The following is a 15934-nucleotide window of genomic DNA, read 5'->3' as shown; positions in this document are numbered from 1 at the left end:
CATGAGTTGAATTAAAAGTATCCTTAAGCAGCTCAAAATTGCACTTTCACAAATTACAACAATATCACTCACACCATTCATAAGGTGCCATACGACCTAGCTATGTACCTTAAAATTTTTCAATCGGGTTTGTTATTTTAATCTCAAAGTCATTTCTTCTATAAATTTGTGGCAAGTTAAATGCCAAGTCAATTACACCACAACTGATACTCCATTTTGGGGCCTCATCATTTCAAAAGGTTCTAGACAAACTGATTTATATTTGAAGAGCAAACTGACCAAGACAGTAGGAAGTCTGAGCTTCAAACTTGGGTAACATAGAGAGGAACAACGGACTAGGAACTGTGTGGACATGATGCATGTGTTTATGGTCTGTTTTACTTGCTACTAGATTTTCAAACAATTGACAGTGCTCAATTTAATAGATGGACTTAATATGTTCTGCCTAGCCCAAAAAAGAAAAGATAAAAAATCATAAGATTAAAAAAAAGATTTATTTTATGCTTGATATCAGTAGTCTCTAATTCCACATGTGATGTCTAGAGATATTGATAATACAATGAGTCTCTTTCTAGTTAGAAATGTTTTTGAGGACCTCTTAAATTTTTACTATCACAAGCAAGTCGCAATAACACACATTATCACTATCTTTCACACTTTCATACACACACACAATTAATCTCAGGTTAACATGGCTGCCAAGACTGCTTAGGTTTTGACCTTTAATATCTTCTTGAGAAATATGAATACTTTTTGTATATAAAAGAAGCTAATAATCCAGTTCCTTATGGTTTCATATTCTAGTATTTACCCCCCAAAGACTTAAAAATCCAGACCTTCCTTCTACTGTTTGTTGTGTCAGCAGGAGGACTTGAACTCAGGGCCTCATACTCTCATTTCGCTTTTGCTTGTCCACTTCTGGCTTTCTGTTAGGAGATCAGCGTCTCATAGATGTTTCTGTCCAGGCTGACTTTGAATCATGGAGCTCCGGGTCTCAGCCTCCTGGGCAGCTACGATGTGTGAGCCACCGGTGCCAGGCCCCTCATTCTTTGTAACTGTGTAAAATCTCGGAGGCTTTGACGTGAGAATACATACATAGCCTCTTCCCTAGCACCTTAGGCTATTCAGGCTTAGAGATGTCAGTGCTGTTTAGGCCCATTCTTTAGCTTCACGGATGTGGCACAAGATTCAATTTGGATTATTTTTTGGAGAGGAGGGGGGTTAGCCATTGTGATTTTACTAGAATGCAGTGGAGAAGACTCAAGTGCCAATGGGATATTTAATCTGAGCGACTTTTTAAGGTTTCTTCCTTTCCTGGGACTCTCTTTTGCATTCAGATCAACAAATCTCAATCTAGCCATTGGAAAGGGAAGGGCTTGCCTGTCGAGTGAGTGAGGAACTTTTGCAGTCTTTACCACAAACCATTATAACACAGCTGAGTTTTCTGAACATCAGGTTTCTCCAAAGTAACTAATCATGGTCCTCAGTGATATGAAGACCCTGGGGGCCCACAGGGATGAGCATAACAACTGATACTCTGCTCCATAGATCGACTTCCCCAAAGGTGGGACATACGGACAAGTCATAGATGCAGTTCCGTCGTCAAGGGGACATTACACACCTTCTAGCTGTACCACGTCGTGGTAGCCGGCACTATTTAGGGAAGCAAAGCTTACATTTCACCCAGATCCTTTTTTTTTTTTTAATATAACCAGCAGACTTAATAAAAATTATGGATGAAGAGAGCTAATGATAAGCAAGTCAGAATAACTCCATTTTGGACTAAATTGATTTTATTAAATAGTCATTTAAAGATATTAGGCTCAGCAAAGCATTACATAATTGAATCTAATTTACACACACACCACCATACATACGCCAGACTTCTAATTTCCACTAACTGGAGAAGTTGTATCTGGGACATTTTCACAGCTGCCTCTGTGGTTGGAAGGAAGATGCTGGAAATGAGAATTATAGTCCTTGTTCTATAATGTGTCTTAGCCCGAACCTTTTGAGTTGAAGAAGTGACTTTCCAAGAAGGACCACACAAGATCGCAAGCACACACGAAATGTCCACGGACATTATCATCATCCCATTTACTAGTGAGACACCTAGTAAACTTCAGAGGAAAGAAGACTCCCAGCAGAAGATGAACGCACTAGCAAACTTAAGGAAGAAACCTGATATTACTATTTTTTATAGTCACAAGAGCAAAGATTTTTTTTCATATTAACTTAAAAACAAAACCACCATCCTATTATCTTCCCACAACATGACATAAGCCAACAGACAAGTTCTATCATGTCAGCCACCATATACTGGTGGATACAAAGAACTGCGACTATGACTCTAGAACTGCGACTATGACTCTCCGTCCCAGAGTCCAAAGGAAAGGGGAGAAGACAGAAGTCCTTGGGAGAGAACTACCGGTTGTGGTGATTCATTCCTCTTAGGGTCAGTGGACTTTAAGAAAATATCACATGTCAATTCACACTTAAGCTGCCACTGGTGGAGGTCTCTACATTTTTTTTTCTTAAAGTACAGAAACATAATATCAGTATAGAAGCTGGCTTGGTATCTAATTGTGAAATACATGAATTAGCCTTGAATTTTTAGTAATAAACACAGGATTTTTTAATGTATGCAAAAGCTCTTCCTTCCTTCCTTCCTTCCTTCCTTCCTTCCTTCCTTCCTTCCTTCCTTCCTTCCTTCCTCCCTCCCTCCCTCCCTTCATGGTAGAGATCAAATCCAGGGCTTTGTTAGGTGAGCATGGTGCCAGTTAGCTACATTCCTGGCCTACAAAAAGTATATATATTTCTATTACAAAATATCCTTTGAAGTCTGTCCCATACAAGGGGTTTTGATTGCCAAAATGATTGTGAGAACATTTTAAGAAAACTGAACCTTACATTTCCCTTTACGATCTGTACCTTCCTCCACACATCCATGCTCCAGGAACAACTTCTCCCAGTAAAAGTCACTTGTAAATATTATTTGCTTAGGTGCCACGGAGCAAATTACCAAGTGGACGGGTGCTACTTAGTGCAGGTGCTTTGCAATTATCTATTTGCTGATGTTACTCATTTCGATTGTGATTTACTTGACTGGGAGGGAAACAGGCCAACCAGGACTCTAGAAGACTATTAATATATTTACAAGTATATCTACTAAGTATTAAAAGTCAAGGTATAAATCATGCGGTATGTATACATTAAAAACATATTTCTGCTTAGAAGTTGTTTTAATTTGTACCCAGGTAACATTAGGATATGATCTCAACAGTTCTCAACTCAAATTGATGCAAGTGACTGACTTAGGCATATTGCCGCTTTTCCTGAAACGGGTGATGTGGTTGATATACATAAAACCAAGAGGCAATCTATGAAAATTGGGCCTTAAAATATCCTCTCTGCCCCAGGGTCCCTCTGTCCAATCAATTCACAGATATTTCTGTTTTTAAAACAGCTGGAGTGGAAAGTCATGATATTCAATATATACCCTGTGAAACTAGGAAAACCGAGAGGAGGGCTGGGCGGGGAGGGAATTGGGGGAGAAAATTCAAAGGGGTGACACATCGCTCAAGAGGCACTGTACTTATATAATCCGATTTAGTTGAATGGTAACCCCTTTGTACAACTACTTCAAGATAATAAAAATATAGTTTCAAAAGACGTTAAATTAAAAAACACAAGCAACAAACCAACTTGCTCAACACTGTCAGCCCTTTGTGTTGTCCCTTTTCGATATCTGGCTATTATGACCTTCTCCCAAGTCTTACTCATCTTTCCCAAATAGGATAAAATAAAATTAAAACAAAATCCCAGCTAAAGTATACCATGGAAGGGGTGGAGAGGGCTGACACGGAGAGTCCAGAGGAAATCCAAATTCACATAGTTAAGAAGAAAAGCCCAGTTCTCTCACACCATATAATCCCACCCCGGAAAGCCGGGTGTGAATCTCTTCACCCAGCTGGAGTGTATCTTCACAAGGACTGGGTGCTTCACACAGGTGCCCGAATAAGAGAAATCTCTCCTGGACAGCAACTCCTTGGCCAGCCTCCCTTCACTCAGACATGCCAAGGCCGGCGTAAGGCAAACATACCCTTCCCAAATCAGGGAGCCTTCAGGGGGTTCAGCTGTACCCGCAGGACATTTGATCCATGGATCCTTGAGGGGAACAAGTGCGACCAACCCCAATTACACACAGTACCGACCCCAATTACACACAGTACCGAGCAGCGGCCTCCTGCTGCCGACGAAGGCAGCAGTCCCCAAAGTAGTGGGGATGTTGTTGTTAATGAAACAAAAACATGACAGCCTCCCAGGGCTCAAATGAAGATGTATCACCTGTAAAGCTGAAACTACTTTAAAAAAAAAAAAAAAAGCAAACAAACTAGACTTACTTGACAACTCACTACAGAAGAAGGATTTTCTTCTTGGGTGAGTTCAAAAGGCCTGATTTTTTTAAATGACTTAAAAAAAAAACACCTCAGTAAATCAGCCAATAAAGAAGATGTTTCTGCTTTATAGTTGCTTATTGGCTCCTCTTTTGTCCCCATGCATTCATATACCAAAAGGCTACATTGTGAAAAAGTGCCTTTTCTATTTTGCAGGAAAACTTCTAATTACACAAACTTACTCACATACGGAACCAATTTAACTATTAACTGAGAGGGAGGAGGGAAGGATTTAATAGGATTCGGGGCCAAGTTTTTATTTCTCCCCCCTTTCAATCTGATATGGAAACATTTACTGCATTCCTCATTTTCCCCACAATTTCTTTTTCTTCAGTTAAAAATTTGCACCAAAGGCAAGATAATTCTATTAAAACACAGGATGTTGCGCTATTGGGAATGAAATACTTGAATTGTCCAGATTTATTTATATTCTCTCTCTCTGTCTCTTTCTCTCCAACTGAGCTTATAGGAAAAACATGGCACTGCTCAAACCTCAGAGGCACTTTTCCCAAGGCACAATGCTTTTAATCTGTTAGTTTATTCCAGTCAAGGGTCGCTGAAAGACGCCTGTCCATCAGAGAAAAGGCTCCGGTTCTCAGGATTCTATATTGGTAATGGGGCGTTTGCACTCAAAACTTCACTGTCTACTACTACTTCGAAAGCAAAAGCCCGCGTGACTAGGGGGGAAAAAAAAAATCAAAGTTAAATTACATGATCAAAACAGCCTTTCCTTATTGTCTGGTAGTTTCTGTTCATTAGAGAGAGGGGGGAAATGCTACTTAAAAGGTCTCAGCCTCTCTGCTTTCTCCCAGTCAACCACATATATATTCTCATATATATATTCATATATATGACACCAAAACTTAGTAGCAAAATCTATTGTTTTAATTTCCAGAGGAATAAAAAAAAATGAAATAATACGTCTTCACAAATGCCCCTTAAGTCGCTTGACACAAGATTCACAGCAGGTTTCGCCTAGAAACTCCTAGGGCTTTTTTTTGGGGGGGGGGGGTGGCAAAGGGGCAGGGAATAGAATTCTTTCACGTTAAAGCATTCAGTAAGAAATAAGATTATTTTTCCCCCCTTCCCGATGCTTTTCCATGCCTCAAAGCTGGCACCCCGAGAAAGTTGACTCTCTTCTACTTGAAAATATCCGTGGCACACACTGGATGTGCGTAGCTCGGGTTCAGTCCCCCCTTCCCTCCCGCCGGCGGGGCGTGGGGGGTGGGAAGGCCCTTCCTATAGAAACCTTGCGCCTCCCGCGCGTTTCGGGCGGGTGAATAATTAACAAACCATGCCACCCAATCGGTCGGTACTGGAGAAACTCAAAGCTCGGTGATCCCTTCAAGTCAACCCCGGCCCCCCCGGGCGCGGATCTCCAAACCGGTAGCCTTCATCCTGGATGGCAACAATCCCCACCCCCCACCCCACCCCCCACCCGCCCCACTACCCCCCACCCCAGGGCCGGGGTGCCCCGCGCCGGCGGGGCAGAACTCGCACCCAGGACCGCTCCGAGGCGGCTACGCGGGAAACGGGGGGGGGGCGGTTCAATCCCCCAGCCTGGCGGGGCGGGACTTGCGACCCTGCGGATGATCCGCCGCCCGGAACCGAGGCCACTGGAGATATTGGGGGGGGGGGGGGCGGGGGACGGAGGGAGGGAGGCCGGGGCGCGGGCCGAGTCTCCCGGGCGACCCGCCGCCGTACTCAGAGCGCGCGCGGCTCGGTGGCTCCGGCGAAGCAAAGGCGATTTGGGATTTTTATTTTATTTTATTTTATTATTATTTATTTATTTTGCACACCGCCCAAACTTTGGCTTTCCGATCAGAAACTTCCCTGCCCCGTCGCCACGGGCTTCTTCTCCGCTCCTCGCCGGAGAGCTCGGCCATCGGCCCCGCTTCCAATCCTCGTCCCCATCCTACGACACCGGCCGGGCTTCGGCTCCCCCCCCACCGGAGCTCCGGTCAGGGCTCGGAAGGCCGGGTGCGGAGGTTAATCCGCACCCGGTCGGTCCTCACCAAGGTCTAACTAACCTCGGCTTCTGCGGGCTCCCCCCCCCCCCCCGCCCCGCCTCAGCAAGTCCTGTGGGCTTGAGAGTTACTGGCATCCCACATCCATGCGCAAACCCAAGTTACCTAAGTGGGGGTGCGCGGCGGCGGGGGTGCCCGCGGCCGCCGGGGAGTCCCGGCCGCTCCGCCTCGCCCCGGCCCCGGCCCCGGCCCCGGCCCCGGCCCGGCCCGCGCGCGCTTTCGGAAGTGGCCGCGGCGTGGACCGGCCCGTCCGGACGTCCCCAGCCGGCGTGGGGCGCGGGCGATCCGAGCTTCCCCGGCCACTGGGGGGTGCGGGAAGGGGCGTGAGGAAGACCTGGGGCTCAGAACCGGACTCCGGAGGGTGACAGCGCGACCGCTCGCCGCCGCACGGCCGGGCCTGGCCGCGGGGCCCCCTCCCCCCACGTAGGCCACAGCGATCCGGGGTGCGGGCCCTGGTGGGGGCTCGGGACCGGACCCCCCGCGGCCTCCGCGCGCGGCCCCCCCCCCTCCCACCCACCCACCCAGCTGTCCAGACCCTGCCCTCCCTTCCCCAAGCGCCGCGACTCCCGGCAAACTTTCTTTCAGGGAGCCCCGCCGGGTGCCAAGCGGACCCAGGCGGGTGACAGGCGCCGGAGAGGTCGGAGCAGCCGGGACTCAACCCGCGCCGGTGCCCCGAGCCGGAGCCGGGCTCGGCGGGCGCCGCCGCAGCGGGCACGGAAGGCCTGGGGAGGGGAGGGGGGGGTCCCCCGGTGCCCAGCCCCGGGCCGTACGTGCGCCCGGGCAGGCAGGCGCGCCCACCCCTCCCCCTGCGCGCCCTCCTCTCCGCCCCCCTCCCGGAGCCGCCAGCCCACCCGAGCCCCCCGGCAGGGCGCCCCGGCTCACCTTTCATCGCTGCGATCACAAAATACATCATTTAAGCCGCGGTGCGGAGAGCGCGCAGGGAGAGCGGATGGTCCGACCCCGGAGCCCCCTCTGCCGCCGCCGCCCGAGCCACAGCAGCAGCTGCCGCAGCTGCCCGCCCGCCGAGAGCCATCCGGAGCCATAAGAGGCTCCATGTGACCGGCTGACATCACGGCCGCAGCTCTGTTTACACCGCGCCCCTCCGCTTCCTCCCGGGGCGGGAGGCGGGAGGCGGGAGGCTGGCGGGGGGGGGGGGGGGGAGGAGGCGGCTGCGCCCGGGCCTGGCGCCCCGCCCCGCCCCGCGCCCGGCGCCCCGCCCCGCCGCGCGCCGCGCCCCCGCGGGCAGGTGAGCCGCCAAGGCTGCGGCTGGGCGGCTCCGCGCGCGCCCCGGGCCCGCACCCAGGCAGCCCCCATCCACACACACACGCGCGCACACGCACACACACACGCGCGCACACACACACACACACACACACACACACACACACACCCTTTCGTTGCCAGTCCCGAACGGCAGGGACCGCCGCGTGCCCCGCGCGCCCGATCGCTTTCTCCCCACTCCCTCCCTTCCCCAACTCGGGGAGGCCCGGAGGTGCCGCCCCGCCGGACGCCACGGCCGGGACCCTCCGGCCAGGGCAGGGGCGAGACGCTTCCGATTTGTTGGCAGGAAAATTAAAAAAGAGGGGGAGGGCTGTGATCGAGAGGATGTAGTCACCCTGATTTTTCAGGGCACCCCGTTCCTACTCGGAACGTACAAAGCTCCTGGCAGAGGAGCGATCCAGGAACAGGAATGAAGCGCCCCCTTAGTTTGGCAGAAGAGACCCTAACTGGGCACTGGAGCACTCCACCCTGCACACCACCCCCCCCCACACACACACACACACACTCATCACCTAAACGTGCTTCAGGTACTAGCAAATTTCAACCATTCAATTCTCAAGTTTATCATGACCAGAATTCTCTCCAAGTGGGAAAAGACTCGAGTTTCATAACCCCTAAAGATAAGACATTGTATTTTAGACGGGGGGGGGGGGGGGGTAGGGTGTTTGTGGTTTTTTTTTTTTTTTTAAGGCTCTAGAGGCCAACTTTGTGAATTTTAACTTGCCAACTAAGATTTAATTCCCTCCACACTTTGAGGCTTAATCGTCTTTCCTGGCCTCGTGTAAATCATGACATTATTATACAAATGAATCTCCTTATGGTTAATTTCAGAGCTGCTTACCCCACGATCGGGATTATTTAAAACTTGGGCAAGTGTATTTATAATAACGAACACAAACTGGAGGAAAAGAAGGTTCTCAAAAGCCACCTGCTTGCCTACCTGCTATTGTTCTTCTGAGAAATTACAATTCTGCTTTTGTGGTTGTTGGTCCATGTTGCCATTTACAAGTTAAAAAACAAACAAACACGGGATGGCTATTAGTTGTTGCCTTGATGATGATTATATAAGAAATCTAGTCTCCCCACCCTTTCCTCTCCCATGTAACTGCGTTTCCCTTGCCCCCATTGAACCATAATTTAAAACACATGCAGACAGCCCTAGAGAAAACAAAAAGATGTCAGAGGTACCCCAATCTCCAAACCCCTTGTCAAGGCAAAAATTAAGTTTTCTCAACATTTCCACAGTTTTCTCATTGAGAAGGTCATAAAAGCTCATTGTTTTTCAGTCAAGTTGTGTGTATGTGCGTGTGTTAAAGAAAAAAAAGTTTGATTTCAGATAGGTCTATCATAGTCCCCCCCCCCTTAGAATAAAATGCCACCACCAAATAAAAACCACTGCCAAATAAAAACCAGCACACATTATGAAAAGGTAAAGCCAAGACCTACCCATGTTAACTCAGCTGTCCAGCCATCGCAAAGTGGACAAAGGTTGCAAAGGAATTAACCATACCCCACTGTAATGTTTACAGTTATGAAATTAAATCACACCACGTTCCTGTGATGCAACCCCTTTGCCAGTGAGGCAACGCCCCTCAGCAACACCAGCTCCATCCTTCGAATCTGGTGCTTGATTTCCCTTGCGCTGACAACTAGAAGAAGAAGGGGTAACGCCATGCTAGCCTGGTGGTAGCTCCTATGCCCACTTGTGCTGGTCAAAATAAACCAAACTGGGTAGCTAGTGGCTCACACCTCAAATCCTAGCTACTGTCCTCAAGGAGCTGAGATCTGAGGGTTGTGGTTTAAAGCCAGGCTGGGCAGGAAAGTCTGTGAGACTCTTAGCTCCAATTCACCAGCAAAATGGTAAAAATAGAGGTGTGGCTCAAGTGACAGAATGTGAGTGAAAAAGCTAAGGAATCGTGCCCAGGACCTGAGTTCAAGCCTCTGTACTGAGCACACATGCACGTGCACACACACACACAGTGATTACATATTCACACTTGCATGGTTCTTTACTCAATGCAAATGAATGTATAGCTCTGAGAATTCACAATGTCACTGGAAAACCGTATCCTGCTTTAGAAAAATAATGCTTTGAAAATAACCAAATCCATTAGCTCTAGCTGGCTGGTCAGACATCTGACTCCAAGGTAAATAGCCTTACATCACTAGTCATTGGCACTTATTTCCAGACCATTTCAAATGAAATCGGTAACGGGGAACAACACACAGCAACGTGACATGTGTTTCTGCAATTACAAGTAGTAATTACATGTAGTAAGACCCTCCTATAGAAATATCCCTCCATAGAAATCTCATCTCATCATATTATGTGAAATATTTACACCCTTATTTCACAAAGACATTTCTGGGATAATGTAATACTGACCTTGCCCTTTAGAAATGTATTTCACTTGCAACCTACAACTAATGAACAACCGAATTTCAGATATTAAGCCCTAACTTTCCTGTGTGGCTGGATGCTTTGTAATACATGCCTCTTTTACAGGGCTTCTGCTTTTAACCCTAGCTACTCTACTGATCTTTATGTTAACACAAAGCACCCAGGACACTTTGCAAATAAAAAAAAAAAATAAGAGGTAGACCAGGCACCAGTGGCTCACACCTGGAATCCTAGCTTACTCAGGAGGTTGGGATCTGAAGATCCAGGTTCAAAGCTAGCTTGGGTAGGAAATTCTGTGAGACTCTTAATCTGGAATTATCCACAAGAAAAAAAAAAGCCAGAAATGGAGCTGTGGTTCAAGTGGTACAGCACCAGATTTGATTTGCTAAGGGGCAGCGTCTAGGCCCTGAGTTCAAGCCCCAGGACTAGCACAAAAATAAGTGAATGAATGAAGGAATAAATGTAGTTTCATTCTATATCAGTCGAGGTACACATTTTGTATAGAATCCTAAGTCTCTAACCAAACAAATCAGCTAGGAATGAAAGGGTCCTCATCACCCTTCCAGAATGCCAACTGGGAGCCATAAATTATACCTTTCTGTAAAACTTGTACCCACTGTATATTAAAATACAACAATGCAGAAATACAATATTAAAATGCAGTAAGGATGTGGGAGTGGCTTTACATTTCATTAATTAAATGCTTGTGGAGTTTGTACTATGGGGAGGGGGAAACATGTTATTAATTGTTGTATTCTTCCTATCCTTTTTTATAAACCAAATGTTCTGAAAGAAAAAAAAGAAGAAGAAACACCCGTGCCGGAGTAAGCTCATTTGTTCCAGGGGACCCATATATATTCTCCTTTGTGTCTCATCGCCTGCCCTCTGCTGTCGGTCTATATTCATCATTTTGTATGGATAATGTTATAAATATCTAAACGGCCTTTGGCAGAAAAAATAAAAAGGTTTAAGGTTCCCTACCCCTGGAATATGAGGATGATCAAACAGGGTAGGAGTTCTTCACTGTGAATGAATGTATGTTTTGTGTTAACTTGTAACTCAACGATTTCTGTTGATAAATCTCAGAATAGGAAGAAACAAGCCAAGTGCCAGTAGCTCCGACCTATAATGCTAGCTGCTCTGAGATCTGAGGATCATGGTTTGAAGCCAGCCTAGGCAGAAAGTCTGTGAGACTCTGACCTCCAGCTTAGCCACCAACAAACTGGAAGTAGAGCTGTGGCTCAAGTGGTAGAGTAACAGCAAAAATGTTAAGAGACATTGCTCAGGCCCTGAGCTTAAGCCCTATTACTGGCACCAAACAACAACAGCAGCAGTATAAGAAAAAGAAGAAGCACATGCAATTCATCTCAGAACTCCCCAGAGATGATGGGCTTTCCCCCCAGGTCCTCCCAGTGCTGGATTTCACACTGGGTCTGGCATGCATCAAGGAAGTGGTGAGATAATACTACTTTGGAACAAAGGCAGGTCCACTTCTGTAGGTAGGTAGAATGGACCACCATCTGTAGCTCTTTATGAGTTTATTTGGTTTCTTACTACATAGGAGTTGATCAAATGGTACACCCATCCCCCCCCCATTGCCTGCAATGGAGGAAAAGGATAAAACCAGTGGATTGAGGACAATGATGATTTCAAAGTTTGCTGATAGATGGGACAGAATGCTAAGGTTCTCATGTAGCCTCTCTCCATCTCTGTCTGTCTGTCTGTCTCTCTCTCTTCTCTGTCTCTCCAATGTGTAGCAGCTTCCTAACTTAATTCGTTTCTTTTTAACTGACCAAGAAAGGGATCAGTGAAAGGTTCATGTGGTCCTAGGCGCTTGCTTCAGCTGACTCCTTAGTCCACCCTACACTGTGATCTCTAGGAGATGGAGCGTATGGCAGACAAAGAGCCAGGGGCCCAAGCTTCTCATAGGCCAAATAGGACAAGACCCAAAGAATTCTAAGCAAGATCACTTGGGGAGCAATAAAGAAGGAACAGACTTAGTCTCCACAGATCAGAGCCAGGCTTAATTTTGAGTCCAGAGAGAAGCTGGTATCTTACAAAAGGAATATTCATGAGTAGAGTCACACTGACAAGGGCCATGAATCAGAGCTGAGAGAGAAAAGTCCTGATTGATCTTATTTCTGAGTGTTTATGGGGAGGGAATGGACTTACTAATGTGGCCTACCTGTCTTACAACTTTAAAATAAATGTGCATATAGCTTTAAGTACACGTGTACATGTTTTTATGTGCATTGTCCAGGAAATATGACACAAAATAGACTTGCATGGCAAGAGATGTCTTCAGTGTTTCACAGACTGGCTCATCACCCCTCCCCCCTTCCAATAAGCAGCCACACGAAATTGAGTATCTATGTGCCTGGCACTGTGCTAGGAGCTAAGCCAAGAACTAGGCAGAAAGCTCCCTTGTCCTCCCATCTTTGCCTTAAAACTCTATAGAAGTCAGTTCCTGGAATGAGGGAGAGAGGAAGTGTGGGGTCTGGTTTTCCCATCGAAAAGATGCTTGGTACCAAATGTTGCCACTCATGGTGGACATGTGGCTGTAAGTCACTCTGAGTGTGATGGAATGTCAGAGGCTGACACGGAGGCGATGGTTGCAGGGATTCTGGGCTTTCTGGAACCAAAGATTTCATATACCTATTAGGAAATTTCGAGAAGTGGCGTTCTGTTTTGTAACCATCCCAATTAGGAAAAGGGTAAAGTTCAGCCAGACACAGAGGAGCAGCCTCCACAGATTAGGTAGGCAGCAGGTACTTTGGTACACAACACACAGGCATATGCACACGTGTGTGCACACACACAACACACACACACACACTGCTAAGGTAGCAATAGAGATATAAGTAAGAATCAAAGAGATCCTCACCCCTTCTCCTAAAGCTGGCATTAGACAGGCCATTCAGGAAATTATTATTTTTGGTAGCTATAAGAAAACAGGAAAGCCAAGTGCTCATGCCTATAATCCTAGCTGACACTCAGGAGGCTGAGATCTGAGGATCGTGGTTCAAAGCTAGCCTGGGAAGGAAAGTCTGAGATTCATCTCTCATAAAAAAAAGTCAGAAGTGACGCTGTGGCTCAACTGGTAGAGCATTAGCCTTGAGCAAAAGACAGAGCCCAGGCCCTGAGTTCAAGTCCCAGGACTAGCACACGCATGTGCACGCGTGCGCACACACACACGAGACACTCCAGTAAATACAACTGAAGTAAGAACATATAAAGTCCTGGAATCTAGTTTTGCTTCCTTGGAGAGACCATTGCACGCGTGAGGAGCCCAGGACTTATTCCATGCCTCTGTGAGATAAAAGTATGAGAGATACCAAAGGGATGCCTGCAATGCCCACAAGCTCATCACTGCCTCCCAGATCCCCTCCATCCACTTCTGGGGAACACTGTCACCTCTTTTTGTCCCCTGCTTGCTAGGCCCACTCACTTCCCCAAGGAGCCCTTGCCTCGCCATTGAACCCTGTGGTATAGCTGAAGGAGCACTGGCGTTACATCAAGTTGGGCACAAAACCAACTGTCATCCCACTCAGCTCAGTGATCTTGAGCAAACCCTTTCTTCATCAAATGTGAGATAAGGCTAAACAGAATCTTGTAAGGTCACTAGGCAGATGAAAGTGAGCACTCTTAAGAACTGACAAGTTGATCCTCATGTTTTAATAGTGCTTACAATCAGTGTTTCTCCTTCTAGCCCATTATGATGCTATTCACGTAAAATACTGATCCTTACTAAAGATTGGTTGAAATGAGTATGAATATGCAATAGGGCTATGCTTTCTACAACTTGAAAGCTGTGTGTGTGTGTGTGTGTGTGTGTGTGTGTGTGTGCGTGCACAATAAACAACTATTTCTTTTTATATGTGTGCCAGTCCTGGGGTTTGAATGCAGGGACTAGGCACTGTTGCTGAGCTTTTTTGATCAAGGCTAGTGCTCTACCACTTGAGCTACAGCGCCACTTAAAACTTCTTTTTCCTTTTTAAAGTTAATTAGCCATAAGAGTCTCACAGACTTTCCTAGCGGGGCTGGCTTCGAACTACAATCCTCAGATCTCAGGTTCCTGGAGTAGCTAGGATTATAGGTGTGAGCCACTGGTGCCTGGCAATAAGTAACTATTAAGTAAGCATTAGGGACACAAAAATAAATAAGAGCTAGTTACCTCTTGGTCTAAGAGGCCTGAGGCCTGGCAGGCTTTTACATCTTCCTTCCTGTAAGACAGTAAGCTCCTAACCAGCGAGCAGTAATTAAGCCATCTCTGTGTGCACTACTCTGAAAGAACGTGGAGGAGGAGACGAAAATGACCAAAACAGCAGCTTATCCTTCAAAGTGCTCACAATCAAACAGAAAAGCAACTGCAATGTTCCTAATGTGAGACAGAACATGTGACACGTTATTAGAAGTGTACCAGGAATAAAGGGTTCTATGCATCAGGAATGAGAGGTTACTTTGTAAAGGGTTCCATTTGAAATTTCCTGAGGAGTGTTTGAGCGAGGCTTTGCCGGGCAATCCAAATCTTAGTGGTTAGAAACAGAAACAGGATTTGTGTGCTAGGACCTCACCCCTGTAATCCTAGTTCCTCAGGAGGCTGAGATCTGAGAATTGAGGTGTGAAGCCATGCAGGACAGGAAACTCCGTGAGACTCTTATCTCAAAAAGCCAGAAGTGGAGGTGTGGTTCAAGTGGTTGAGTGTAGCCTGAGTGAAAAAAGCTAAGCAAGAGTCCAAGGCCCTGAGTTCAAACCCTAGTACCTGAACAAAAATAAAGGAAAAAAGACCCAAAAGTAAAGAAAGAGAAATAGGAATAGCACTTGGCAGAAGGGCAAAAAAGACAGCTGCACAGACAGAAAAGGCATTTCTCACTTCAGGAACAATAATTCCAGGGGTTTATAAGGTACCATCAGATACATACAGATAAAGCAAGGGGGGAGTACCCCAGACAGAGGCTAGAGCTATTGGTCCTGCTTCCCAGAGAATGCCGAGAGAGAGAGAGAGAGAGGAAGAAAGAAATAGTGCTTTCAAAAATAAGTCTCTTTACAGGCAGTCTATTTCATAGTCTTATTTTAAGGATTAATAGTTGGTTTGATAACCATAAACTTAAATTACACTTAATAAAACACATAGAGCAAAAGAAATGCACAGCACAGCACACCAAGGAAGAATAAAACTGGAGATGGGTGTTATTTCATTGAGTGGAAAGCTAAGCAGAGCACTCTTAGGATGAACAAGATAAAATGTAATGTTATTGGATTTTTTTTCATCTCATTTGGCTCTGAACATTAGCTGAGACAGTCCTACTACTATAGATGCTTTGAATGTAGGCCCCTCTCTGTTATTATCATTTTATTTAATTTTTTAAAGTAAAAGCCAAACACCAGTGGCTCACTTATAATCATAGCTATTTAGGAGGCTGAGATCTGGGGATCACAGTTCAAAGCCAGCCTGGGCAGGAAATTTTGTGAGACTCTTATTGTCAATTAACTATCAAGAAGCCAGAAGTGGAGTTGTGGATCAAGTGGTAAAAAAAAAAAAGGTCAATGCCCAAGCTTCAAGTTCAAGCCCCAGGACTGGCATAACTTCCTACCTTGCACACCGCAAGAACAATCTTTAAAAGGTGTTTCCAAATAATGGAGAGAAGATAAGCAGGTGTTTTGATTTTTGGCGGGGAGGGCGCGGGCATCTCTGGGAAATTCAAGTCTCATAGCTGGGGAAAAATCCAGAGACAAGCGCTGGCATTCTTTGGCTTTTACAGAGAAAA

At 46.5% G+C, this 15934-nt stretch overlaps 1 protein-coding gene across 2 annotated transcripts in view; it reads right to left on the bottom strand.

Annotated features, from left to right (window-relative positions):
• The window catches only part of Rora (RAR related orphan receptor A), a 711223-nt gene that overhangs the window by 86523 nt on the left and 608766 nt on the right, over positions 1–15934 (bottom strand). The window contains exon 1 of one of the 2 annotated variants that reach the window (XM_048332971.1): positions 7367–7622. The exons of the other annotated variant lie outside the window; for it this stretch is intronic. Coding sequence (XP_048188928.1) covers positions 7367–7397 — 31 coding nt within the window. The 5' untranslated portion in view covers positions 7398–7622. Of the gene's footprint in view, positions 1–7366; positions 7623–15934 lie in introns of those variants that run through there. 2 annotated transcript variants of the gene reach the window in all.

This window comes from Perognathus longimembris, chromosome 23 (assembly GCF_023159225.1).
Source record: "Perognathus longimembris pacificus isolate PPM17 chromosome 23, ASM2315922v1, whole genome shotgun sequence".
NCBI classification, from domain to species: domain Eukaryota; kingdom Metazoa; phylum Chordata; class Mammalia; order Rodentia; family Heteromyidae; genus Perognathus; species Perognathus longimembris.
This window is presented reverse-complemented; position numbering and strand designations above follow the sequence as displayed.